This window comes from Terrapene carolina, unplaced genomic scaffold (assembly GCF_002925995.2).
Source record: "Terrapene carolina triunguis isolate 2854851 unplaced genomic scaffold, T_m_triunguis-2.0 Scaffold85, whole genome shotgun sequence".
Taxonomy (NCBI): domain Eukaryota; kingdom Metazoa; phylum Chordata; order Testudines; family Emydidae; genus Terrapene; species Terrapene triunguis.
In genome coordinates, this window is record NW_020664436.1 from 56762423 (window position 1) to 56789204 (window position 26782).

General features: G+C 42.6%; 1 protein-coding gene across 1 annotated transcript in view; it reads right to left on the reverse strand.

Moving 5' to 3' along the window:
- Positions 1–590: 590 nt before the first annotated feature.
- Positions 591–26782, reverse strand: part of RSPO3 (R-spondin 3) — an 87235-nt gene continuing 61043 nt past the window's right edge. Inside the window, exon 5 of the mRNA XM_026649829.2 lies at positions 591–1831. Coding sequence (XP_026505614.1) covers positions 1638–1831 — 194 coding nt within the window. The 3' untranslated portion in view covers positions 591–1637. The remainder of the gene's footprint in view (positions 1832–26782) is intronic.

Consider the following 26782-nt stretch of genomic DNA (forward strand, 5'->3'; position numbering starts at 1 on the left):
TGCCAGCAGCTGGGACACTTGAAGAACTGGACAAAGCATGGGAGAATATTATTATTAAATATTTGCATTGCATTAGCACCTACAGGCCCCAGTCAGGAATCACAGCCCCTTTGTGGTAGGGACTCTTCATGAATTAAAAGGGTGGTTCCTGCCCCAAAGGAAATGTAGGAAATAATCCTGCGTTACCAAGGTCCTTATCCATATGCCACTGAAATCTTTCTATTAACTTCAATATGCTTTTGGATTGGACTCTCAGGGCGAAATCTGGTTCTGCTGAAATCAAGGAGAGTTTTGTCATTGATTTTGATAGGGTAAGGATTTCACTGATGTCCTATTAGGTATTTTCCATCTTTATATTATTCTATAAGGATAAAATCCATCCCTGAGCAGAGAGCCAGCACAAAGCCTACCCACCACTTAAGCATCACTATAGCCTTCAAACTAGGGTGTAAGCAGGACACAAGTGGTGCTTGGGCCTTTTCTGGCCTTCTGACAAGTGGTGAATTTCACTTTGGCTATGCCAGAGGGAATAAGTGGGGCATCTGTATCATGATTTTCAAGCAAACAAAAATGAACCAAACTTTATCCACTCTATCCACAAATATATTTATTGTAGTGGCTTCTCTTTCACTAGATATACATTGTTAAAGATGTAGTATCCCTTTCTCTCCATGACGTTCATAAAGCTGATTATAAAGTAGTAGATACTTCCAGTAAAAAAGAAGAAGAAAACCCCTACGACTGTGAAAGACACATATTTCCGTGGTCTATTTTCTGTTCTTTATTAACTCAGCATTGTCTCCTACAAATACGATTTGTCATTCCCTGGAAGATTTGAAATGTAGATTTAAGTTACACATAGTTATAAAAAGCATAGAACAGCACGCACTGTACCACTGTTTAGACCAGAAAACATTGTGTTGTCCCATAGCTAAGAATGCTATATGAGCAAAGCGCCACCACTTCTCCTTTAGGAACTTCAGTCTCTGAAGTTGCAGTTGCTTCCACTTCTTTTCCTTCTTTAACTGTCAACACACTGCAGGTATTCCCCCTGGTATTTCTCACATGAGTCTGGAACAAGTACCAGGGAACCCCAGGGTAATTCAGTTCAGATCCACCACAGGGTGCAAAACCTTAGATTCCTACTGTCTCTTGAAAAATGGTTTCCCTCCTGACCCTCTCTGAATATTTATGTACGATATACGATGGGATACTTTGTCTCTGATTTAGACATCTCTCTTGTCTCCTACTTTGCTTAAACAATAGCTTGAAAAATATTTTACAGAGGAAGCAGGTTGTTCATCCAGATGTCATTCATTATATTGCTATATTTTATACCCTATTAATAAGTATATACACAATTTCTTAATTGCCTTTTACAGATGCATGGCAGCATATAATGTAACAGTTTTAAAGTATCCCTTTTTAAGATTTTTTTTTTTTTAATTCTTGGCTCATGTCAGTCTCTTTAATAAACTATGATTGCCTGGAGAATATAGGAACTATTTGGAATGTTGTTTAAGGTTTAACAATAACTGATAGCATTGTCCATTTGTGGTTTGAATGGCTTGAGCATCTGTCACCGGGATCTGGTTGAGATAGCAGCATCATAAGTCTAAAACAATCAGGTAAGGCCATTAGTGTACAGTGCTGATGGGTACTGGGTTCTGTTGTTTATCTTGGGCTTTTCTTTTCTTCGGCTGCATTTTGTTTTTGTTTTCCCGCTGTTCTCGGTTTTGTCTTCGGGATTCTCGGCCTTTGTTTTCCTGCCTTGTCTCCCTACTTTCTTCTTTGTTTGGCCTTTTCCCTTTCTCATCTCTATTTTTTTTCCCTGCAATAAAAATACATGGCACATTATAAGCAATACTCAGACCATCCCAGTCTTTGAATCCCGTCAGTTTGCCAACAGCCTGAAAAATCACCCTTTGATTACAAGCTCATGGTGCTGAGGGTTAAAACCAAACATTAACCCAGTTGTCTGGAGAGCAATCATAGGTAACCATCTGTGAATCAAGTCATCAGGTAAAGTCCTGACCTAGGGCCAGATGCTCTATCCCTGAGTTGAGCAAAGTGTCTGGAGTCTGGCCATAACCAGACAGCTGAGAATTCCTCTTGTGTGGTGGGGGAAGTTCTTAGCTGGTACAAAGCTGGCATAGTTGGTTTCTATGCCAACTGCCCCCCAACAGAGGTCATTGTGAGCATGGCAGAATGGCCTGCACTCCCCCATTTCTCATTTGGTGTATGCTCCAGCTGACATAAGTTAAAGCACTCCCTAGGATGCTATAACTTATGCCTGAGCCGGGAACCTGAGCAAATGTGGCTAGTAAATCACGGAGTTGTAACTGGCTCCCTACTTATTCCCCATCTCTGTCCCAGAGCTCTGCTTAGCACAGGAGAAGATCTGGGATCCACAGTCTTAAAATTCTCCTTCTCCTGCAGAGGATTTCCTTCCCTGCAGGGAGAACTCCCTTGAATAATATTGACTCCAGCACTGGTATGTGACCATAATAAGACAAAATATTAACGTCTTAAGTGCTGAACCTTTTACCCATTGATACAAACCTGATGAATTCAATCACTTTGCTTTATTTCCTTAAATATCTCTGAGGGTAGAACGCTGAGACTTTTGTTACCATCAAGGCTCTCATGAGTAAAGTTTCTGTTCCCTTAAAGAATAGTTAAAGATTGCTATTGCTGTGAATTAGATGTGCAATGCATTTATTCTTCTATTTCTTCGGTTTACATTAGAAACTGCTCCACATATGAAATACTGACAGTTAAACTTGGCTTTACACACTAACTTAAAGCTGAGTGGTTTTTTTGTATGTGAGAATTGGTCCATATACTGAGCCCTATGAGTGAAATTTACCCATATGCAGAAGATTCCCACGTATGCTTTAAAACAGTACACCTCTACCCCGATATAACGCGACCTGATATAACGCGGTAAAGCAGCGCTCCGGGGGGGGGTGGGGCTGCGCACTCCGGCGGATCAAAGCAAGTTCGATATATAGGTTTCACCTATAATGCGGTAAAATTTTTTGGCTCCCGAGGACAGCATTATATAGGGGTAGAGGTGTATTTTAACTGAGGCGTAAGTAGTATACGGGCCTTGTGCTAGCTGCCTATGCAAGGGAGAATTTCACTGTTTGTGCAGTATTGAGAAACACCTAGTTAACTCTGTTTTATGGCATCATGGCAAATATTGTATGCTGAAAACAACAATCACTGCTTATTACAGCAAAAAATACTTTAGTCCAGGTCTCATAATTGTATATCATTAGAAATACCCTGTGTTTCCTGACATCTGGATTTGGAAAACAGAGTCAACCAAACCTGGTTACTAGGTAATAGATCTGTGTGTTGTCTGCAATGGAGAGGGTGACCAATATAGGGAACCAAGTCCAGCCCAGACATGAAAATAAAGGTGAGAGTCTCTGGTAACTTGTGGGGGATTGAAAGCCAGTTCAGGATGGAGGGAAGGAGTGGTTTCAGTCTAAGGAAAGATGAGAGAACAAGGTCAGCGGTGTCAGACTAAGGGAGGAGGAGACAGAACAGCATGAAAGGTTTCTTGGAGATTGGGGAGAGAGGCAAGGAGTAAGGCGAGAAAATGAAGGAGGAGGAGTATGTTGTAGGCCATGCTTGATACATAGCTGTAACATAGTTAAGGCTGCGATTTAGTCAGGGTTTTTTTAGTAAAAGTCATGGAGAGGTCACAGGCAATAAACAAAAATTCATGGCCTGTGACCTGTCCATGACCTTTGCTACAAATACCATGACTAAATCTTATCTGTGTGGCCCTGGGGCGCCACTGCTCAGGGGGGCTTCCATGGGGGTGCTCCTCTAGAAGCCATCTGGGGTGCCGCTGCTCTGGGGAGGCCTGGGGCCAGTCCCCACCGGCCACTGCTGAGGTGGTCCCCGGGGACAGCCCCACTGGCCACTGCTCAGGCAGAACCCGGGGCCAGCTGCCTGGGGCCACCCAAGTAGCGGCTGGTACGGCTGGCCACGGGCTGCTCCAGCAGTGGCCGGTACGGCTGGCTGTGGGGCCACTACAGAAGTCACGGAGGTTGCGGAAAGTCACACAGCCTTATGCATAGTTTCCTGGCTTGTTTCCCAACCAGTCCATTCGTGACCAGTTCTAGCTGATAAAAGATTCAGATGAAAGTTTAAGATATTTACACTTCCTAAGTTCAATATGGATGAATAACTGAGTCTCTCTTCTATTACTTCAGAAACTTGAAATATTGCTTTGCTTTTAATCCAAAATTACTCCAATGATTTTAGATGGCCAGACAAAACAAATATACAACCCTATTAGTAGCACCCGTGCTCCCTGAATGGCAGATCAGCACACAGTGTGAAGGACAGCAGAAATGAAATGGTGACGTGTGGAATGTGCGCCCAGTTCTCAGAGAGAGAAGTCTGAAAGCGTTGGGTTACATACCATTTCCATGTTGAGTTCCTTTCTGAAGGTGAACATGCATCAAGCCCAGTTCTAATATTATATATCTATATGTCAGTGACCATTTTGAATTCAGTTCCAAACCTCTGTGAAGACTATTGACCCCAAATGAAATGTTATTTTGATGGAAATCATCCAGACGTTCAATGTTTGACATTGTTCACTTGGTGATGGTCCAATATCATACAGCTGTGACCTCCTAACCACAATGCTTTGGACACATTGGAAAGGCACTCCCTCCCCTCCTCTTCAGTCGCTGATTGATTTGGAATTTTTTTAGCTGCTCATGGCAACTCACTGATTTAGCCCTGGGATTTAAAAAAAAAAAAAAGTGAACTGATGTAATTATTACTTAAGACAGGCAGAGATATTTTTGGAAAGAGCTTGAAACTCAGTAATATTCCTGTTACCCAAAGAATGAGGATTTGGTCTGAAAAGTGCTCTAAAGTAACAGCATGAGTTTACTGTGCAACATATTGGTCCTGCACAACACAGAATTAAACAAAAATTGAGGGGGGGAAAGTGTCCCTTGTGGCTGGCCCTGTAGGATGCATAAGAGGAGTAAGGGGCACATGGAGCATCTTCCCTTTTGTGCTGCTGTGGAAGGGCTTGGCACAATCCCAGTGGAGAGTGCTTCACTACCCTATGGGCTGGTCTACACTAGAAAGTTAGGTTGATCCAGCTATGTTGCTCAGGAGTGTGAAAAAAATCACATGCCTGGGAGATGTAGTTAAGCTGACCTAAGCCCTAGTGTAGACAGTGCTAGGTTAATGGAAGAATTCTTCCCTTGACCTAGCTATTGCCTCCCAAGGGGATGGATTTACTACAGCAGCTGTAGCATTTCTAATGTAGACATAGCCTAAAGCTGGCTGGATGTGGAGGGGAATCTATTGAAAGGGTGGTAGAGCTGCTGCGTCAGCATGCACTCTGCAGGAGCACTAGGAGAAAAATCAGGCTGAGCCAGCCAGATACACCTGGAGGGTCCTTCTGCAGCCACTCCACTCACCCCTTCTGAGAGGGGAATTGCTTAAAAGCTACAATCCAACCCTTAATGTGTTACACCAAAGCCAGTGTTGGCAATGACTGAGAACAACCTGCATTGGTGCCCCTTAGCACACAGTGGGGCAGATTGCTGGCCCAGCCAACCTGCACTTGGTGTAGGACCCAGGGTAAGGGAGAAGGTGGATCTAAGATAACTTCCTGTTCCCCAGTCATTGGCCTGACTAGGAGCTGCAGCAATTCCCAGCGTAATATAAGAGTTGATCTAAATTAAGCTGGCTAGAGCAGTCCTTTAGGGACTAAGCCATCATTCCTAGGCAGAGCGGGTCAGAGAAATTTCAATGGAAACATAATACATCAGAATTCACAGTTCCATCAAAATAACACTTTGTGAAATGGAGTCAATTTCACTGGAATTTCATTTCAGAAGAAAATTTGAAAAAAAAGTTCCACCAATGTCGAACCAGTCTCTTTGGACATATTTGGAACAAAATGTGCTGATTTTTTTGCTTTAAAATGACTTTCTTTTGAATGTTTTTATTTATTTTGTATTCTATTATATATTTTAAAATACAAAATCAAAAGTCAAAATCAAAATGAAATGATTTTGTCAAAACAAAAAAACATTGAAATCAACCCAAACCAAATTTTTTTTGGAATTTTCATTGGTGGCAATTTTGAAGTTTTCAGGTTTCACTCCGATTCAGAACAGAGGCAAATTTGGAAATCCTTCACAAAATGAAATTTCCATCCTCCACACAGCAAGAGATTCCTGGACTCTGTAGGACCCTTAAACTTGTTTTGCACTGCAAATGGCTTCCTCTGCATAGTGACGCTCTTAACACAGCCTACCACAAATGCCCACATATTGCCATCTTTTGTGAAGGAGCCTCTGCGCTAGAATGTTGCATTCTGCTGCTCTAGAAAAACAATTCAACCCAAAAGCGTCATCTTTGCAGTTTTTGTAAAGCAGGCATGAATCTTTCATCATGAAGTGCCGCCGGTTCATTAGCTCCTTTAACTACTATTTTTATAAACCTGTATATAATGGTGTTACTTTGTTTCCATCCTCTCTGGGGTATAGATTCTTGTGGCAATTAAAGGTTAGGGGGAGAAGGGGAAAGTTACTCCTCCCTTGGTTTTCCACTAGCAATTGGGAGGAGTTTGAGCTGAATTCTACTGTGAATGCCTCTTGCTGCTTGTTGCCCTTCTCTTCGCCTCCCTAACCCTTCCCCTCCCTCCCTAACCTCCCCCCCCCCCCACCTAGTCACATGGGCAGCCGCTGGGATTGATATTTGGACACTTATTTAGTAAAACACAAGTTGATGTTTTTTGCTGCATTCTCACACTGACAAGGAACAAGAACAATAGCTTCTCTGTTCTGTGTGAACATCCTGTGACACTTTTGGTGAAAACAAGGCTTTTATGCCAAAGAAAAAAATCCCTCCCCAGATATTATGTAGTGTACTATGCACTGTCCTCCAGCCCAGAAGTGGTGGCATTGCATTAGAGCTTTTTATGTATAGCTGCAAAGTGCTTAAGGGATTCTGTGAAATGAAAGGTGCTATATGAAATATATTGTCTTTATGGATGGCATGCACAGCTTTTTGTATTATTGCTCTAAATATGGCACTTATTTGCATCTAAAGAAAAACAAAAGGCAGGGAAAAAAGAAAAGTTAATGTTGAATAATGATGTAAATTAGAATGAATAATAAAACCCATAAGAAAATGTTCAATTTCTGGTATGCAGATTATTTCATTGTACAGAAATTCCCATGATGCATTCAGAAAGAGTGGTCTAGAGGACAGGACATTACACCAGTAATCAGTAGAATTCAGTTATTTTTCTGGCTCTCCCCTAAACTTACTGTGGGGCCCTATACGAATCATTTAACTTTTTTGTGCCTTTCTTTTCCTGTTTATAAGATGGGGATAATAATGCCTACCACCTTCGTAAAGCACTTAAGATCCAGGGATAAGTAGTATTATACATATGCTAAATAATATGATCTCTTTAGGAAGTTACACTGGTTTCCACAAGCAGCTGGTGTATCATCTGACAGATTGATGACTCCAGTAAGCAGAAATTTCCTGATGAACGGCATGCCTGTATTTGCCTTTTGGCTCATTTTGCATGAGTAACTTAAACAGAAACTCTCCCTTTAAAAAAGTTTTCACAGCTCTTTCAAAATTACATATACATGTTTGCATACATATATACAAATTGTGGAAGGAAGATAGAGTGAAATAAAAGGAGCATCCACCGCAAACTGCTAGGGCTCAAATGTGTGTGTGTGTGTGTGAGAGAGAGAGAGAGAATAATAATTTTCTGTTCAATAGAGAACTGCTTTGATTAATCAAGTAGTTGTATTACACTTTCTTTGGTGAACTACAAGTAAAATTCCACTTGGGGGCACTTTTGAGCTTTCCTAGGGCATTCTTTTGGCTGCTCAAAGGAAGAGTTTTTACGTTGTAAAAAGAGGAATTTACATTGTGAAAAGGAGAATAATCCTGTTACTCCTAGAGGGGGGTCCCTCCAGGCCAGGGTTGAAACAAGTAGGCATGGTAGTGTTGAGGAAGCTTCTTTGCCGCCCTAAGGTATACCTGCTCTTGGATTAAATTGAAGACTTTAGTTTCAAATGCTTCCAATCCAGAACCCTTCCCCAGCATTATATTCACTATTATATTTCCTTTTCTATTTAGTACTGTATGTATATTGGGACAGTTTTACAACTCCAGTAAGAGGATATGAGGCGGTGGTGTATTGTGCTGGGACATACTGATATCACCACTTCCCAGCTAGTTGCAGCATTCTGCTGTAGCAAGGCCTTAACACAACATAGCTTGGTATGTCTTATTGGTTAATAAATCCATGTGATGAAAACAAGGAGAATAAATAATTGTAATTGAAAATTTTCTAAAGACATTTTTCCATTTGAAAATGCCAGTTCATCAAAACCTAAAAACGTTCTGCAGAGTAGCTATTAGGAACTAAAAGGAGTTTTAGTCCAGAATAGTTTATTTCAGAATAGCTACTCTGGTCCATTTCCCCATGTAGATTATTATTACTAATAATAAATGACTTTGTATAGTGAAGTAAGTAAGTCTACAAATAAGCTACCAATTTGAGAAGTACTTCAGATCGAATTCTGATGATGCTTATACAACAGATCTTACTGCTTTAAGGTGCTGTGTTTTTGTAAATCTAATTTGTAATCCATGTTTTAAGAAATCCCTAAACATATATTTATATAATCCACATTTGAAAACATCTTTAAATATGTAGCCACATCATAGATTGTTCCAGAGAAGCATTTACATTATTACATCCACTCTTGTGCTTTCGGGTGGTAAATATTTTCATTTCCTGAGGGGGAAGTGAGTAGGACTGGTATTTTAAATACCATTTAAGAAAATTCCCCACACCAAAAACATCAAGTCTGACACAAGCAAACTAAGCAATGCAGGTTCCAAAGATGGAAACTTGACTATCCTATCTATTCCAGTCCTGTTGTACTCACCTGTAATTACTGCAGGCAACTCAGAGCACTTGTCTGTTTACGTATTCCTAAAGTATGGGCTGAAATACCTAAACACAACAGGAAGCATTAGGGATAGAGTTTCATCCTTTGAACTGCCTTGCTTTGGTGATTGCATCACAGATCTAGGTGTCCACTATCAGGGTTATTCCTCTGTAAGGTTATGGAAACTCCAGGGGCTGGACCCTCAGCTGGAGGACCCGGACCTATGAATTTCAACTGAGTTTCTATGGAATTCTTCTGTGTTGAGGATAAAGTTCTATCCCTCAATGAAGAGGCTTGGATTGTCCATCCTCTATGCCTGTAGATCTCCTGCAACCTGTGCAAACCTGGGGGGATTCATCACAGGCAAGGACATCTGAGCACAGACATTTACTTCTGCACTGCTGCCCCATCCTCCCTTTCCCAGCTTCCTGTAGGTCCTGGTCTGTACAGTTCCTGCAAGAACTGCTGCTAGGAGCTCCCTGACTGTGGCTGCCCTTGAAGACCTCCTCAAGGGGTATTTCATGTCACAGAGGGGGAATTCATGCAAGATACAGCAAAGCACTGTTCAATAGAGCACTGAAGCACATGGGTAACTTTAAGCAAGTGAATAAATAACCTCATTTACTTCAGTGGGACTGCTCATGGGCGTAAAGTTACACATACTTAAGTAATTGGCTGGATCAGAGGCAGAACTGTTTCAAGGTGCTGTTGCTTGATATCTCCAAAGTTACTGGATAGTATGAGTGCAGGATTTCTCAGTCATTTGAATGACACTTTAATTTGTGTAACATTTGCCAATTAATCATCCAATAGCACAAACCATTCTTTTATGCTTTTCCATGAGCACAGTTGTTAAACTTGTAACTCCGTTTTAACTTACGTTGAATCCTTCTACCTTCATAGAAGGAGTTAAAAAAATGAATCATGAAAAACATCATAAGGATAGGAGAAAGAATGTGTGCTGTGAATTCGATCAGGAATTCCCAGTGGAGAAAGTTGAGACTGGAAGAGCCAACCTCTCAAAAACCTTTGCTGCCAATTATTGTTTGTTCCTGGGTCAGTTTCAAGTCACCTACGATCCATTAATGCAATATTATGTAAATTCCTAGGTCCCTTCTGATTTCCAAGAAGCATGACCCATTTTCTGTAACAGTGACGCCCACTGAACTTCACAAATGTCTGCCAAAAAAACAATATTAAGGACTCCTGTCCAAATGATCCTGTGCAATCCAAAAGAGATCATCCTTTCATTCACAACCCATTAGCAAATGACTCATCTATTCAGCGCCTTCAAAGTTTAAACAGCTCAACTTTCTCTTCAGTGATCATTTTATTCCAAGTTATGGGTTATTCCTTGTCAAATAATGTTAATTCACCACATTCATAACTATTGATTATCATAGATTCTTCCCAGATTGGCTACACAGAAGTTTCTTGCTCATTGTTGGATTGATGTGATTTGTGACAGAGCTGTATGCTCTCAATAAGGCCTTTACATAAAAACCAAATAAGTCTACTTATTATAATAATCCAACCAAAAAAAAGGAATAAACAAAGCAATTGCTCTTGAGATTGGTAGCATAATATACTCACACAAGATTAATGAGAAAACAAAGATAGAAACAACAGTCAGTGGAACACCTCTGAAGGCCATGAATCAGTTGACATCATTTCAGGACCCCAATGTACCCCAAATTTAGGGAACTAAATCAGATCTTTTTTCTATATATGTATGTATTATATGTAATTATTCAGAAACATAACCATATATGCCCATGTTCCGTGACCATAATAAGGTTTGTACCTGCCCATTATCCATAAGTGACATTCCATGTATCCATAATCATGCTTCTGATCACTAACCTAAGCATTTGCATCCATCAATTTCTTAATACATCATATATGACAGCATGGTCTAACTGCCTAGTTACAATGTTGCAAAAGCCTCTGCCCCCAACTGTCCCCCTATTTCAAGATAACCTTTTGCAAGCTTGTGGTGTACCTGTCCTTCTGCAGTCACTTGCTTGTTACACAGAATGAGAAGGCACATTTACTCATAGACTCATAGACTTTAAGGTCAGAAGGGACCATTATGATCATCTAGTCTGACCTCCCGCATGATGCAGGCCACAAAAGCTGACCCACCCACTCCTGGAATAATTCTCTCCCTTGACTCAGCTGTTGAAGTCCCCAAATCATGATTTAAAGACTTCAAGTCGCAGAGAATCCTCCAGCTTGCGACCCCTGCCCCATGCTGCGGAGGAAGGCGAAAAACCTCCAGGGCCTCTGCCAATCTACCCTGGAGGAAAATTCCTTCGCGACCCCAAATATGGCGATCAGCTGAACCCCGAGCATGCGGGCAAGATTCTCCAGCCAGACCCTCCGGAAAAAATTCTCTGTAGTAATTTTTAATATCCCATTATTGACCATTGTTACTAATTACCAGCGATGGTACGTTATTGACCTATTGACTAAAATCACGTTATCCCATCAAACCATCCCCTCCATAAATTTATCAAGCTTAATCTTAAAGCCAGAGAGGTCTTTCGCCCCCACTGTTTCCCTCGGAAGGCTGTTCCAGAACTTCACCCCTCTGATGGTTAGAAACCTTCGTCTAATTTCAAGCCTAAACTTCACGACGGCCAGTTTATATCCATTTTTTCTCGTGTCCACATTAGTACTGAGCTGAAATAATTCCTCTCCCTCTCTGGTATTTATCCCTCTGATATATTTAAAGAGAGCAATCATATCCCCCCTCAGCCTTCATATACTAGGTTTAAGCCCTTGGGCCTTGCTTGGTTCACTTAAAATAAATCCTTAGCATGAGCATATCACACTAGGCCTCAGACTAATAAAATAGGCCTTTGTCATAGCAAAGCCTAACAACCCAATTAGTTGTGTTTGCCTGCTTGCCCCCGGCTAGGGTGACCAGATAGCAAGTGTGAAAAAAAATTTCAGGAGGGGGAGGGGCATAGTTGCGTATATAAAACAAAGCCCCTAATATCGAGACTGTCCCAATAATATTGGGACGTCTGGTTACCCTACCCCCAGCATGTTTCAAGCAATTCAAACCTATCAATATTATATCCTTATAGTGTTATTACCAAAGGTGTGACAGGGTCACAGGTCAACATAACCACTAGAAATGTTGATGGGCAGAGAACGTGTGAATGTCACAGTTTACGAATTACCCAGATATTAAATGGTTCAGCGTGTTGTGCGTTTCTCACAGTTATTTAAATCGCTCTTAAAGCCGCACTTATTGCTGAAGTGGCTCTTGGGCAAAAATTTAAAAGTGCCTATGTGACTTAGAAGCCTATTCACATTGACTTTCAATGAGACTTAGGCTCCTAAATTACTTAGGCATTTGTGAAAGTGGGACAGGCTCCTAAGTCTCTTATTTGCATTTGAATATTTTGCCCCTTGTCTTCCTTGTCTAGCTTTTGGGCTAAATCATCCCTTTGACTGCATGGCCATGCAGGGATACTAGAGGGAATAAGGACATTGGGACTGAGCAGGCAGGAATCATCAGACACTGCACACCAACTACTCACTACCCCAAGCAGGTGGGCAGAAAGGGGCAGGGAGGTGGGGGAACCTTGGCTTAGCTGAGCCATTGCATGGGGTGTCAATTTGCTGCTGCTATAAGCAAGCAGCAAGTTTCTATAGTGCTCGAGTGACTGGAATGCAGGGAGGGAATCGTGTTTTTCTCAGGCATAATTCCTTCCCTGTGCTGCTTGTGGGCTGGTGCAGCTATACACCCTCTTCATGGACAGGGCTCGCCGCAAAGTCACAATCTAATCCTAAAATCATAAGCTCTTTGGAGTAGACTGTCTGGATATTTCTGTCTTGTGAAGTCGCACCCACACACACTGTCAGAGTTTAAAAAATAATAAATAGTAACTTCTTGTCAAGTACTCAATAGTAGTGGCAGATTTCTATGTCTATTTGTGTTTTCCTCTATCGACATTTTATTGCCATATGTTGATCTGCACACTAGAGCATTTGGGGGCCTATTTTATTTTGCATGTGTATGCTGAGACAAGTGAATGTGTTAGCCCCCCTTTTTTGGCTCATGACTAATGGTATGACGACAATAGCAATTTTATATTTACGTAAAAGGTGGCATAAACTAGACATAAATTCATTTAGGGTGGATCCACTGCATAACCATTTTTAAGACTAATGGAATTATATGAAAACACAACCTTTTTTTAAATGGAGATATGTGTTATTGGCACAAAAACCCTCATGCTAATGTGGTTTCAAAGTATTAGCAGGAATCTGTAATAGCTTATTCTATTGTTTCAGGCAAGGATAATCCAAGCCTCCCATTAGCCTTGCTTGAGGTCATGGATATTGCCCTTTTCAGAGACTTAGTTCAGCTGGTGCAGGCATTTGAGCAAACCAGAAATGAAAATGTGATGCTGCATTATGTCAGAACTGCATGTTTAGTCTGCCTTTCTAGAAATAATCAGGAAAAGTTATACATGATAAGAGACAGATGCTACTGCCTCGGCAGATATTTGAACTCTTTCTAGTACAATACTAAAAAGGAGAAACAACCAAAGAAACTTTTGTTCATTTAGATTTATCAAATTTGTAATCAAATAATTTTTAAGTGAGGGATGAACAATGACAGCTTTTTAAAAAAACTTTGACTTAAAATAATCGCAATAAACCAGTGTGTAAATTCTTGGAATATCCATACAGCCAAAAATTTCCAATGCATCTATAAAAATGGAGTGCTATAGCACCAACTGTATGCTATTTCCCTAATTGACTATGGGTCTGGCACAAGTATGTGTCAAGTACCCTTAGTTGGTGGAGGACCTGATCTTGAAGGCAGGTCACTAATGCAGACTCTTAAGCTTGTTCCAGTCCCAGAGAAGTCATCAGATCCTGTTGCATGAGTGGGGGCTTAATTTAGGACGGATGGTATATATGCTTGATTAAACTTTGATAAAATTTGTATCTCAGATCCTCAGGTGTGCCAGAGTTGGTACAAAGGCGGGGGGAGGTGGTGTTCTACCAACTTTCTGCTCCTAGTGCAAATTTAGAGCAGATTAAAGTCTGTTCTACATTGTACCTGTTTGAAATGCCCCTTTGAGGCTGTTACACAGGGCAGCAGAAAGACTCTCCATAATGAAAAACACTCCAGCCACACCCCTTTCTGCTCCCAACATGCCCCCTACACCAAGGGGGCTGGGAATGCGTAGTGCGGAGCCGGCTACACTGGCTTTATGACACTTGGAGACTTTGGGCTTGGCTACACTGAGAACTAGCCTCAGCATAACTACATTGCTCGGGGTGTGAAAAATCCACACCTCGAGCAACATAGTTAAGCCGACCTAACCCTGGTGTAGACAGCACTAGGTCAACAGAAGAATTCTTCTGTCAACTAGGTATCGCTTCCTGGGGAGGTGGACTACCTACACTGATGGGAGAACCCCTTTTGTTGGCAGAGGTAGTGTCTACACTGAAGTGCTACAACAGCACAGCTTCTGTTACAGTAGTGTTTCAAGTGTAGACAAGCCCTTTGTGCCATTTTCCTTATCCAAAGGGGAACCTCTGTTGCCCATGTTAGAGTGCCACAGATTGATCAGGATAAGTCTCTGGCTGTCTCATTGTGGTTCAGTCATTTGGTCTTCTAAGCTAATTTGTTTGCTCTCTCACATCAAATGTAGCACATGCTGATCGGTGGCTGGCTGACTTCCAGTATACCAATACAATCTGACTGATTTATCACTAGTCACCCAGTCTTCAGTGCCCATAGATTCTGGAAAAGCCGTCCTCTGATGGACATCTTAATCAAAATCATCAGTTCAGGACTCACCTGGGTTTTGTTAAATAGTAGACTATTTAAACCCACAAAGAGCCAAATGCTGCCCTCTGTTACACTTGTGCAAACCCAATTAAGTCACTGATGTAAACACATGAGGAATTTTCCTGACGGTTCTTTTCAGAAATGGGTTGAAGTGGGACAGTTTCGCTCTCTCCCGCCTCCACCAAAATGAGTAAAATATTAGACGTGGCTGGAACCAGGCATTTCTGTTCTGAGAGAGATTCCAAAATAAAACAAAAGCATTCCAAAATGGAACGAAAGTTGAATTTTCCCTTGGAACAGGAATTCTGAGATTTCATTTAGAAAATCAAAGCGGCATTTCTACATTTTCAAAATATTTATGAGGCTCTCTTAGCTGTTTGGAGCCCCAGCAGCCCACCAAGCAGTAAGCCGAGCTGCACAGGGAACCTGGGAGCCGCGCAGCATGGGGAGCCAGGGAGCCAGAGCTCCCAGACTGCTGAGCAGCCAGGAGCCTGGAAGTGCTGGATCCTTGACAGTCCACCTGGCAGGCTGGGACTTTGGGAGTCCTGGCTGATGAGAAGCTGTGACTGGGGTTCCCAGGCTCTTGGCTCCCCAGCCGCTCCCCAGGCCGGTTGCTGAGGAACCAGGAGAGCTGGCAGGAAACCAGGCAGGCTTCTGATGGAAACTTACCTGGCAAGGAGGGTTAGAAATTTGCCTGGTTTCTGCTGGAATTTCATCAAAATCAACACGTTCCTGTGGAATGTTTCGATTTTGATTAATCGGCATTTTCCAGTGGAAAACTGCACCAGGGGGAAATTTCTAACCAGCTCTATAAAATAGAGAGACTAGCATTTTAACAGTAAAGGTCATACGCCATATTTTTTTTCTTGTCTTTGGGCAGATTTTTCTGCCTTCCCTGAAACCTGGATTAGGGTGACCAGATAGCAAGGGTGAAAAATCGGGACAGGGAGTGGGGGGGGTAATAGGCACCTATATAAGACAAAGCCTCAAATATTGGGACTGTCCCTATAAAATCGGGACATCTGGTCACCCTAACCTGGACTGACTTTCCTTAAACCAGGGGTTTTTGTCTATGCCCCTAAGAAGGTGATATTTCTTATGTAATAAGTAGCTTTTGTCTTTCTTTTCTCAAGTCTCTAGATCTCTAGTTTTCTCTTTTCTCTTCCTCTCCTTTTTAGCTCTGCCCTTGTCTTCTCACCCCATTCTACTCTACTTCCCCTTTCTGCTACTACCTCTCCTTTCATACTAGTCTCTTTTACATATTTACTCCTCTTTTCTTCTCCCAACTGTTACTTCCTGCATTCAACATTAGTAGACATTCTAGGGCCAAAATTCTTCATTGACTTATGGGGTAAATTTTTCAAAAACACCTAAAAGACTTACGAGCCTAAGTGTCAGAGTCATTTTACCCACCCCCTCTAATGGAACAGTATTCCATGCTATCCTGAGGGATATTATTCATGAAACTTTGGATCAGGATTTTTTGCACTAGGGTGGAAGTCTGCAACCTAAAATGAACCCAAGATACTAAGTGAATTTCCTAAATGTAGGTTTTATCCAGGATTTTTCAAGTTTATTCTATTTAAATTCCCAAAAGCACAAGCAGTGGGTCTAAAGCTGTTTGTAATAACAGCATTTGTACACTTAAATTAACAGCAAGCTTTTATGAATAGACCATAGTGGAATGTAAAGAATGAATACTTTCATTAATCCACATAATAACATAAAAATCCATTCCAGTTTATTTAATATTGTACTAGACATTTAACACCATGCCCCTTAGACCTGTTCTGAGCAGGCTGAGCTGAAACATTTCTGGTGGCCTATCACCACTAGCACTGCCACCAGTGGATGGTAGAATGGTGGATGGTAGTGCAAAGGTAGGAGATTCCCTCCAAAGCCTAGTATAGGTCAGGCCTAAGGGTTTGTCCACTACCTAGCAGTAGGGCACCATGATCCTGATTGCGGCTTCAGGGTATTATTGCAGTGCAAATGAATTATTGTTATTATTTTATGTCCTTATCCTTAGAAGCACAATGAAGGAGTATATGGGGCAAGAAATGTGAGAATGTTCACAGCAACATTAAGAATGGCTATACTGGATCAGACCCTGGTATAGCTTACCCCATTAAATGGCTCATACCAGAGCTTCAGGGAGAGTGTACAGAACAGGGTAGTTGGAGTGATCCACCCATCTTCCACTTCTGACTTCTGGTAGTCAGAGGTATAGGGTTGCCCCAAGCATGAGGTTTCATCCCTGAGTATTAGCCAAGATGGATCTATCCTCCATGAACTTATCCAGTCCTTTTTTGAACCCAGTTATATTTTTGGCCACCACAACATCCCATCGCAATCAGTTCCACAGATTAGTTGTGCGCTGTATGTGTTCCCGTTGTTTGTATTAAGCCTGCTGCCTATTAATTTCATTGGGTCACCCATGTTTTTGTACCACTGAATTCTTCTTGCAGCCCATGTAGACCTGTCCAAAAACTGTTACCGGAACCAGTTTAAAACCAGCCAAGCTAACTCAATTTTAAGCAAAGTTTGCTCACTGTCCATCTATAAACAAAAGCATTTTCAAACCAGGTTTGAATGTGCTATGTGTAGCCCATAGGGCTAGCTTGGCTTTATTATATTCACTATTTTGCATTATATTCAGCAGTAATGCAAGGAACCTACAGGCCTGTATCCTGTAAGACATTAGCTTCAGCAAGTTAACGTAAGGCTGAGGCCTATGAACTTGAAATAGATAAATGGCCCAACGGGAAACCCCAAGTTTTGGGGAGCTGAAAACGGAGTGTTTAAGGGGAATTTCTGATCACAAGAACAATCAACCACAAGAGTGTCCAAGAGTCCAGCCATAAAAATGTCATAGCAACAAATTGGCATACAAAACAGCTACATCTGCAGATTTCTAACCACTAGAGGGCCATGGTAACGAATTGACATATATGATAATAAGTTGAAATCATTGATATACTAACCTATAGGAGAAGGACACTGCGACATTAGTAAGGTGAGGATATACAAATAGGGAAAAGGAAAAAAACTCCTACTGAATATGCATCAAACATAGTGGTGTCAACGTATCATGTTATAAAAGTTGCATTCCAGCCTAGGGGCAGTAGGAGAAGGAGATGTAGTCTTTGGAAGGTGCCAGAATGATGGCCACTGGTGATGGGGTGAAGGTGACAGTGATGAGGAAGATGATGGCTAGCATATCTGGTTGTTCTGCAAGGAATGGTGTGGGTATATGGATGTGCAGATGTACATTCTGTAGTATCTCTATCTACCTAACTGAGTTGGGGTGTTTGTGACTGTGCTAAACTTATTAATAAACTATTTGTAAATACAGAGGAGTTCCTATAGTGTGAGTTTTGCAACTGTGCATGTTGGCGTTCTCAACTATATAATAACTTGAAAAATACTGGGCCTGATCTTTGGACAAGAACCTGTCAACTCTGGGAATTCTTAAGTAATCAACATAATATATATGTAATCTATAGACTGGGCTACATATGGGTAATTTGTTTCCCATCCCACTATCGAATGGGCCGTAGGCCTAGTAAAAAAGAGAAACCACTGACAATTCCCCCAAATGTGAGTGTATTAGCCTGTTACCTGGTATCTCTGTTACTACCCAGTGTACTACACTGCCTGGTCAGTTCATGTGGCCTCAGAGTCACAAATACACACCCCGTTGTTATCCTTTCACCACCTGTGCATTTATTCTTTCCTTACAAAGCTTACTGCAAAAGGAGCTGTCCCCACAGCCTTCACTCCTCAGCCCAAGTTTGCCCTCTGAGCTTCTCCCCTGCTTCCCGTTCCTCCCACTTATATCCTCCCAATACTGAGCTAACTGCCCCAATAGTTCAGCAATCGTCACCCGAGGGTCATAAGCCCCAACAGCAATTGATTAATTGGCTTCAATAAAGCCTGCACTTTTCCCAGTGCTACAGCAACCTCAGCTACTGCTCAGGAACTCAGGGTGCTACTAATAATGCCGTCACACACCTCCTCCTCCCCTTATTTCACCTGTGGTCTTTTCTTGCCTCTGAAAGAGGTCTTCTTTGCTGCCAGAACCCTGCCCTCTTTACGGAGTTTGGATTCTACTGGGGGTTCTTCTGCCTTTTGGGGCTGGCATTCTATTGACCATTGGTGAGGGGCTTCTGGATTCCACCTGAAAAAGGTACACCTAGAGGGTGGAGGTTTCTCCACATCTCCATCTCGGCCCATTGGTCATCACACCAGTCATATGCCACAGGTCTTTCCTCTGGCTTATCTCTACCCTCGTGAATTGTCCCTCTAGTGCCACAGTCTTGGGGGGAGGGATAGCTCAGTGGTTTGAGCATTGGCCTGCTAAACCCAGGGTTGTGAGCTCAATCTTTGAGGGGGCCACTTAGGGATCTGGGGCAAAAATCAGTACTTGGTCCTGCTAGTGAAGGCAGGGGGCTGGACTCAATGACCTTTCAAGGTCCCTTCCAGTTCTAGGAGATAGGATATCTCCATTAATAAAAGTCTAGGGGTCCCTCTCTTTCCCTGACTTATCTTGCCCCTGGTTCAGGACTGTTGGGGTAGGTTTGCCCACCAAGGCTTCTTTGTCAAGACCCCTCTCTCTCTTTGGCTTGTTTTTGATCCTATGCCTTGTCCAGGGCTTGTTCATCCTGGGAGTCGGCCAAGCCGCTGCCTTCCTTTTCCTCTAGGTGTCCCTGATCTAGCATTCCCTGCCTCACCACTGCCTCCTCCTTGCATTTTTTTTCCTCCCCGCAAGTCTTCCAATGTGGTGCATCTTTCTGAGCTTGTTACCATATATTTAGGGTTATCACACACTGGACCTGGAGGACTAGCTGGAGGGTCTACACTCATGAGCTTTTTATGCGGACCCATTGGTTGGGGTCCTTCCCCCATCGGCTCTCCTTTTCCCAGAAGGGGAATGGGGGTCCGGTCAGTTCCTAGAATTACTGAGGAAGGCAGCAACTTTACTATGCCTACTCTCTGCCATTTAAATGTTCCTTCTACTTCCAAGAGGACGACAGCCAAGGAGCATAAGTGCGCTTTTCCCCTGTATACAATAAATCGTTATCATTGCTCCCTCCTGTGGCCACTGAAGCTTAACCAGGATGCTCCGTACAAGGGAACACGCTTCCACTGAATCCACAATGCCCCTTGTCGTTCTTCAGGTGACTTTGACAGGAATTGTCGTAATCCCAGGTCGCCTCTTTTACATCTGTCCACCCACAGAACTCTGCAAACCCTCCGTCCATGCAGGGGCAGTATCTCTTTATGTGCCCTTTGTCCTCAAGCAAGCTACTGCGTGGGCAATTGGGGCACCCTTGTTCATCCTATGAATCCCCTTCCCAGGCTTCATTTCATGAGGTTCTTCAACCTTCTTTCCCCCTTGTCCTTGAGCATAGGGGTACGGAGCTCTTTCCATGGAAAATCTGCCTCCACATATTCCTCTGTTAATTTTATTGCTGCCTCTAATGGGTCTGATGGATGTCTCCAGACCCAGAGCCATGTAGTCTCAGGGATGCTCTCTGTAAACTCTAGAATAATGGAGTCCACTAGGGCCTCAATGTCCTGGCTATCTGGCTGTAACCATAGAGTGGCCCAGTCTGACGATTTCTGTGCAAAGACCCAGGGATGTATCCTGCAGTTCCTTCTTGCCACCCTGAATTTTTGATGGTATTTCTCTGCTGACAGGCCCACCCTATGTAAAATAGCAGCCTTCAATTTATCATAATCTTTGGCCTGATGCTCACTCAGGGCCACATAGGACCCCTGAGCCTCGCTGGCCAGATAAGGGGCTAGCCGAAGTTCCCATGCACTTTATCCCATCTGGTGGTAATAGCCACCCACTCAAAAGTTAGTTAAAAGGCATCGGGGTCATCCTCTGGGGCCATCTTACATAGTCCTAGGCCCACCATTTGATTTCCAGTCCCTGGGCTGTTGCTGTACCTGGGCCTATTCTTTGGTGAACTCTTGTAATGTTTGCTGCTGTTCCCGCTGTCAACCCAGAAGTGCTTGTCTCCTGCTAGGTTTTCTGCATCTCTTTTTGTTGTTCCACTAGCCAGCGCAACATCGTGTCCATTGTGCGCAGATTCTCGGCCTTCACGCAGGTCATCCCTCAAGTCTCCTTCTCTAAGATGAGCGGGTAAATACTCCCAGACAAGCTCCTGCATCTCACAGGGTGCCATAGGGACCAACTCTGTGGGTGCTCCAGGGCTGGAGCACCCACGGGGAAAAATTAGTGAGTGCTCTGCACTCACTGGCAGCCAAGCTCCCCCCTCCTCGCCTCCTTCTCCCCCCGTACCGAGCGTGCCATAGCTCCACTCCTCCCCCTCCCTCCCAGCGCTTCCCTGCAGAGACAGCTGTTTGGCGGTGCTTAGAACTTCCGGGAGGGAGGGGGTGGAGCAGGGATGCGGTGCGCTCAGGGGAGGAGGTGGAGAAGAGGCAGGGCAGGGGCAGGGACTTGGGGGAAGGGAGTGGAATGGGGGTGGGAAGGGAGCAGGACTGGGGTGGGAAAAGGCGGGGTGGGGCGGGGACTTTGGGGAAGGGGTGGAATGGGGGTGGGGTGGGGGGCGGGGGGTCGAGCACCCACCGGACAGAGGTGAAGTCGGCACCTATGCAAGGTGCTTCTGTCTGGTACCCAGTGTACTGCACCCAAGTGTCAGTATTTCCCCAACAGTAATTGATTACATAATTGGCTTCAATTATGCCTGCACTCTTCCTAGTGCTGCAGCAACCTTAGTGACCAGAGTGCCACCAATAATGTCCTGTCACGCATCTGCTTTTGCAAGGGGCAGGCACTACACTTACATTATTCCTTTATTCACCAGTCTAACTCTTTTAGTCACCTGTGGCTAATAATAATGAATGATAATATTTTTCACATGTATTTCACCCCAAAGTGCTTTGTAAGCTGTATGCATACAGCCTTTCTGATATGCAGCCACCCTTGGGTAGGAATACACCAACCATCTAATGCACAGCACACTTCATGATAGTAAGAGGAATGGGACATTTTGGCCAAGAATTCCATACTCTTCAGCAAGTGCTATAGGAGTCTTTAATGTACAGGCAGAGCAGACAGAGGATAACATTTTCAAAAGCTCCTAAGTCAGTTAGAAACCACAATCAGTGGGAGTTAGGCACCTAAATACCTTGAAAAGTCTGGCCTGAAGTACCTAAGTAACTTTGGAAAACGGAACTTAGGCTCCTAAGACACTTATGCACTTTTGAAATTTTACTTAGGCCTTTAATTTCCTAGGTGTCTTTCTAAAGACCTTCCGCCCACACAGTAAACTGACTGTATCTATCTTGAAAGGATGAAGGGTTCAGTTAAACCTGATGGGATGAGAGTGATTTTCAGTGAGAAAATGTGGGCACCCTGGGGCCCTAATCCTGCAAAGTGCTTCATGCAGGTGGGCCCCTGTACTCATATGAAGGCCCATTTAAGTCAATGCAAAGCCATATAGGCACAGGGGGACTCCATTGACACAGTGCACCTTGCAGGACTGGGGTCTACCATCTGAGTCAATGTCAGGTTTTGTTGAATCTTATGCTTGATGGTTTTAGTTTGGTTTAAGACCATTGGAAAAGTAACAAAAATATATATTGCATTAGGGAGTATGGCCTTGGCCACGTGTGAACCATGTTAAAACACAGTATCCATGCCACCTCTCTGCCTTGGTTCCCCATCTCTAACACAGACACAATGATACTTCCCTACCTTCGTAAAGTGCTTTGAGATCTACAGATAATGGGTGTGATTCAAAGCCCATTGAAGTCAATGAAAAGACTCTCACTGACTTCAATTAATGTTGTATCAGGCCCCACAAGAAGACGAGTATCATCATTAAGTGGAGTAGGGAACTCATGGTGCTCTTTTCCTGAGGGTCATTGCTTGCTCATGCTTGAAGGTAGCAGTGGCTGGATCACCCCATTGGCATATTCCCCAGGCACCCACCCACCAAACTGTTGAAGAAATAAAGTCAGTTTCTCTGGGTTTAAACTAAATCCTTCTGGTTTAGCAATCTGCATTTCTACTTAGGCAATAAACATCTGCCATTCATTAATATTAATTATAAATGGTCACTAGCGCATGGGATCCAAGTCCAGCAGCTGAGATTTTTCCAAATCTGACCTCATTAGAGTTTGTATAAAAAGTGTTCAGAAGGATCCTTCTAAGCTTGAAGCCAACAATAAGTGCAGTTTGCAGTGCACAGCATTTAGATTATGCGCTTAGAACAAGAGCAAACCGAAAGGGTGATGTAAAATGGGGGAAGGGAAAGAGAAAGGGAAAGAAAATGAAGCCTGGGAGGGTATTCCTTCAAATGTTTAAATATTTTAGACCTTTATGTAGGCTAATAACAAGGAGAGGCATTGTCCGTAATGACACTATGCCATCCCTTGAACATAACTGTAAATGAAAGGTTGCATGAATTAAAGGTTGTGCATCTCATGTTTCAGGAATGTAGCTGTGTTTCATGTCTGAAGCCTGTTTTCCTTTTAAACAGAGTTCTTCAGATGACAAATGGGGGGTGAGAATTTCAGAAAGCAAATGGGTAAAAGTAAATACAAGCTTAAGAACAAAGTAGAGACATGAATGTAGCTGTAAATCTTCCTACTGGGGCTACTGTTTGCCATAGATATTGGCTGAAATGTCACTAATGGCTGATTTCACTCTTTACCCAAAAAACCAATGGGACAAAAAACCTTCTATAGTTAATAATTAAAATCTACAGAGAGAGGGAATTAAAATCATGTACTGTATGTTTCACTTGTAGACAACTGGCTCACTATTTTGCTGTCATTATTGCAAGGAACTAATGGTATGATTATTAACACTGTTTTTTTGGAATATGTTATGAATCATGATTTCTGCAGTCACTGAATTTTTAATCATAATTAGTTCTTAGGGTTGTTTTTTCTTAAGTTCCCGCTAGTGCAAAAAGTTATGTTGACAAACTAAAAAAAAAATACTGAGAAATAAACATTAATATTATTTGTTGCAATTAATTTTAAAAGTAATTAAATTCTCCATGGCCTTAACATATATCATTATGCAAACGCAGTGGGTCAGACCCTCAGCTACTGTAAACTGACAATGGAGCTACACCAATTTATACCAGCTGGGGATCTGGTCCACCAACCTCATAGAAACTTTTTGTGAAATACTGGCACACAGCCAAGTCCTGCATGCATCCTACCATAGTGATCCTAGACTTCCGAAGAGCTGTATAAAACTGAGCCAGACATGATAACTTGCTTCCCTATTTGCATGGACAAAGTGGAATGAGGGGGTGGGATACTGGGAGCTGGCTGTAGGTCCCTGATTCAGGGCTGTCTGACCCAAGAGCAAGTTTGGCTGCACCGGGAGAACAGGAGTTTTGATATTGACCTTAATGGGCAGAGGATCAGGCTCTACATTTATTTGTGGATCAAGCATGCCCTTACGGAGAAGTTCTATAGAATTTACTAGGGATGAAAACAATAGAGTTCTATGGAAATTTAATAGAGCTCTGTAGAAATGATTATAATTGCTTATAGTATTTCATAGGAATGTGTGTGTGTGTAATATATGCATATTATATATGCATATATATGCATATTATACACACACATCTATTTATCTATTTATCTATACTGATATTGACATATATATTATATTTAATCAATCTATAGCATCTACTATGCCCCTACTGTTGTATATAATTCCATAGGTTGGCTTAACAAATATGTAGAAAGATTTTTCACTCTCTATTAAATTCTAAGGAACTGTATGGGTGTAATATAAAATTCCTGATTGTCAGATGAGCTGTGCTAAACTTCTCTCTCTCTCTCTCTCTCTCTCTCTCTCTCTCTCACACACACACACACACACACGCCAAATTTAAACTGCTACTCAGCTGTGACTTTCAGTAGGTTAAATACCAAGGTATGTAGTGGATTCTCCATTGTTTGGAATCTTTAAATCAAGAGTAGATGTCTTTCTAAAAGGTATGCTCAAACTCAACCACAAGTTGTTTGGCAAGCTTCAGGAATCACTGCATGACATTGATAGCCTGTGCTATGAAGCAAGATGGACTAAATTACCATAATGTTTCCTTCTGGCTGTAAGACCTATGAATCTATAGTAATATTTTTTGATGTTGACACCTAATGGGGAGCATTCTAAAGCTCCTTTTAGAGCTTTGTAATAAAAACTGTAGCTGAAGGTATTTTCTTTTTAAAAGCTGTGGGGAAGGTGCTTGGAAACGAGGGGTGGGGTGCTGGCCTGAGCAAAGCAGATGGAAGTTCTGGTGATGGAGCTGGAGAATTCATTGAGAAGATACAAGACCAGAGATGCAGAGAGCTGAGGGTGAAGGAGTAGGAGGAACTGCCTGGGTGGGGATGAATAGACAATGATTCAGCAGGATGAGTAGGAACAGCAGCTGGAAAGTCTTTCTTTGTTTTCATTTTATAATAAAGGAATTTTGAAAATAACCCTGTAGAGCCTCATCCAAATCCCACTGACTTCTATGAGCTTTGGATCAGGCCCATTGCAAATATGGCAAATTATACAACAGTGAGTGAGTACTATAGCTTTCCCTGACTTACAATGCCATAACAGCATTGCTATACATGGAAGTATTCCATGGACCAGGATTTAACTCTGATTAAACAGTGCTGTATGCGTCACCATTAAACTTGAAAACATCCACTGCCTCTTTTACTCTGTGGCCAACATTTTCCAAATGTTTTGCATTCTTTGACCCTGTTTGTTAGACGTACTAGTGAATTTATTTTCTCTCTCTCATGCTTCTTTCCAAGACCCAAAGATCAAAATGGGGAAGGGTCCAGGTCCGGAGAAAGGACGTGCTAGTTAACCTTCCTGCCAGCTTAGCCAGTTCCCTTCATCACCACTATGTGGCAGTACTACCCAGGCACGATTGACCTGTTTGCAGCGCTCTGCTAGTGAGTGGAGAGCAGGTAAATTGGCAAGTTGCCCTTTTCTATTTTTGTGGCAGGGAGGAGGAGTTCAGAAGTGTTGGTGATTATGGGCTTGCAGACAAAGTGAAGGGAGCTTCTGGGGGGCAGAGGGGTAGGGGCTTGTGGTACAGCAGGTTGTTGTATTTTTCACCCTCTGTTTTCTCTTGCAGAGATGAAGCATCTAGGATAAAGTCCTCCGGAACATAATGGGGCACAATAAAGTCTCATTAATGGTAAGAGAAACAGTTTGAGTTCATTTATTTGGCTTAGCGATGTGGGGAGGGTGGCTAGAGTGCAGTCAGCATTTCAACATGCAAACACTAGCAGCTTTCTCTGAATTGTTCCCTTCACAGGAGCAGCTGACCACACACTTCATGTTTTTAAGTTTCAAAATGGTTTATGTCCTCGTTAACCAAGTATCAAGGTTGTTTACTCGCAGTGAGTCCAGCACAATTTAGAGCATGTTCCAGAAGAGCTAAGGGCAGCCGAGTGACCCCGGCAACTGCTCTCTGTCCTGCCAGAACAGGGAAGAAAGGAAGAAGGCAAAGGAGAGGAGTTGGAAGAGGTGAGTGTCTCCAAAAGAGGCACAGAGGCAGCGGCCAGCCAGGCAGCCTGCTAGTCTACGGCCCTTTTGAAAATCCCAGTGTTGTATAGTCACCCTTTGGCCACAGACATTTTCAGCTTGCCTAGGTGCATAGCATGTGTTACCTTGTGCATACAAAATAGCTCAGCTGCACGTGCAAAGGGTCTTTGATAGTGTCGGCCTTTATGTGTAATATAGTTGCCCAACCCTGGCCTGTGTCTCCTTTCCTCTTGGAGTTATTAGGCATAATAATGCGGAATTAATGCTCACATAAGAAAATAAGGGATAGCATAAAGGTCTAGTTGTTATAAGAAATAGTTTTAATCTTTATTGGGCTCTTAGGGTTAGATTTTTAGGTGCATAAAGATGCAGATAGCACCTAGTTGCAATTTTGAAAATCCTACTAGGCAT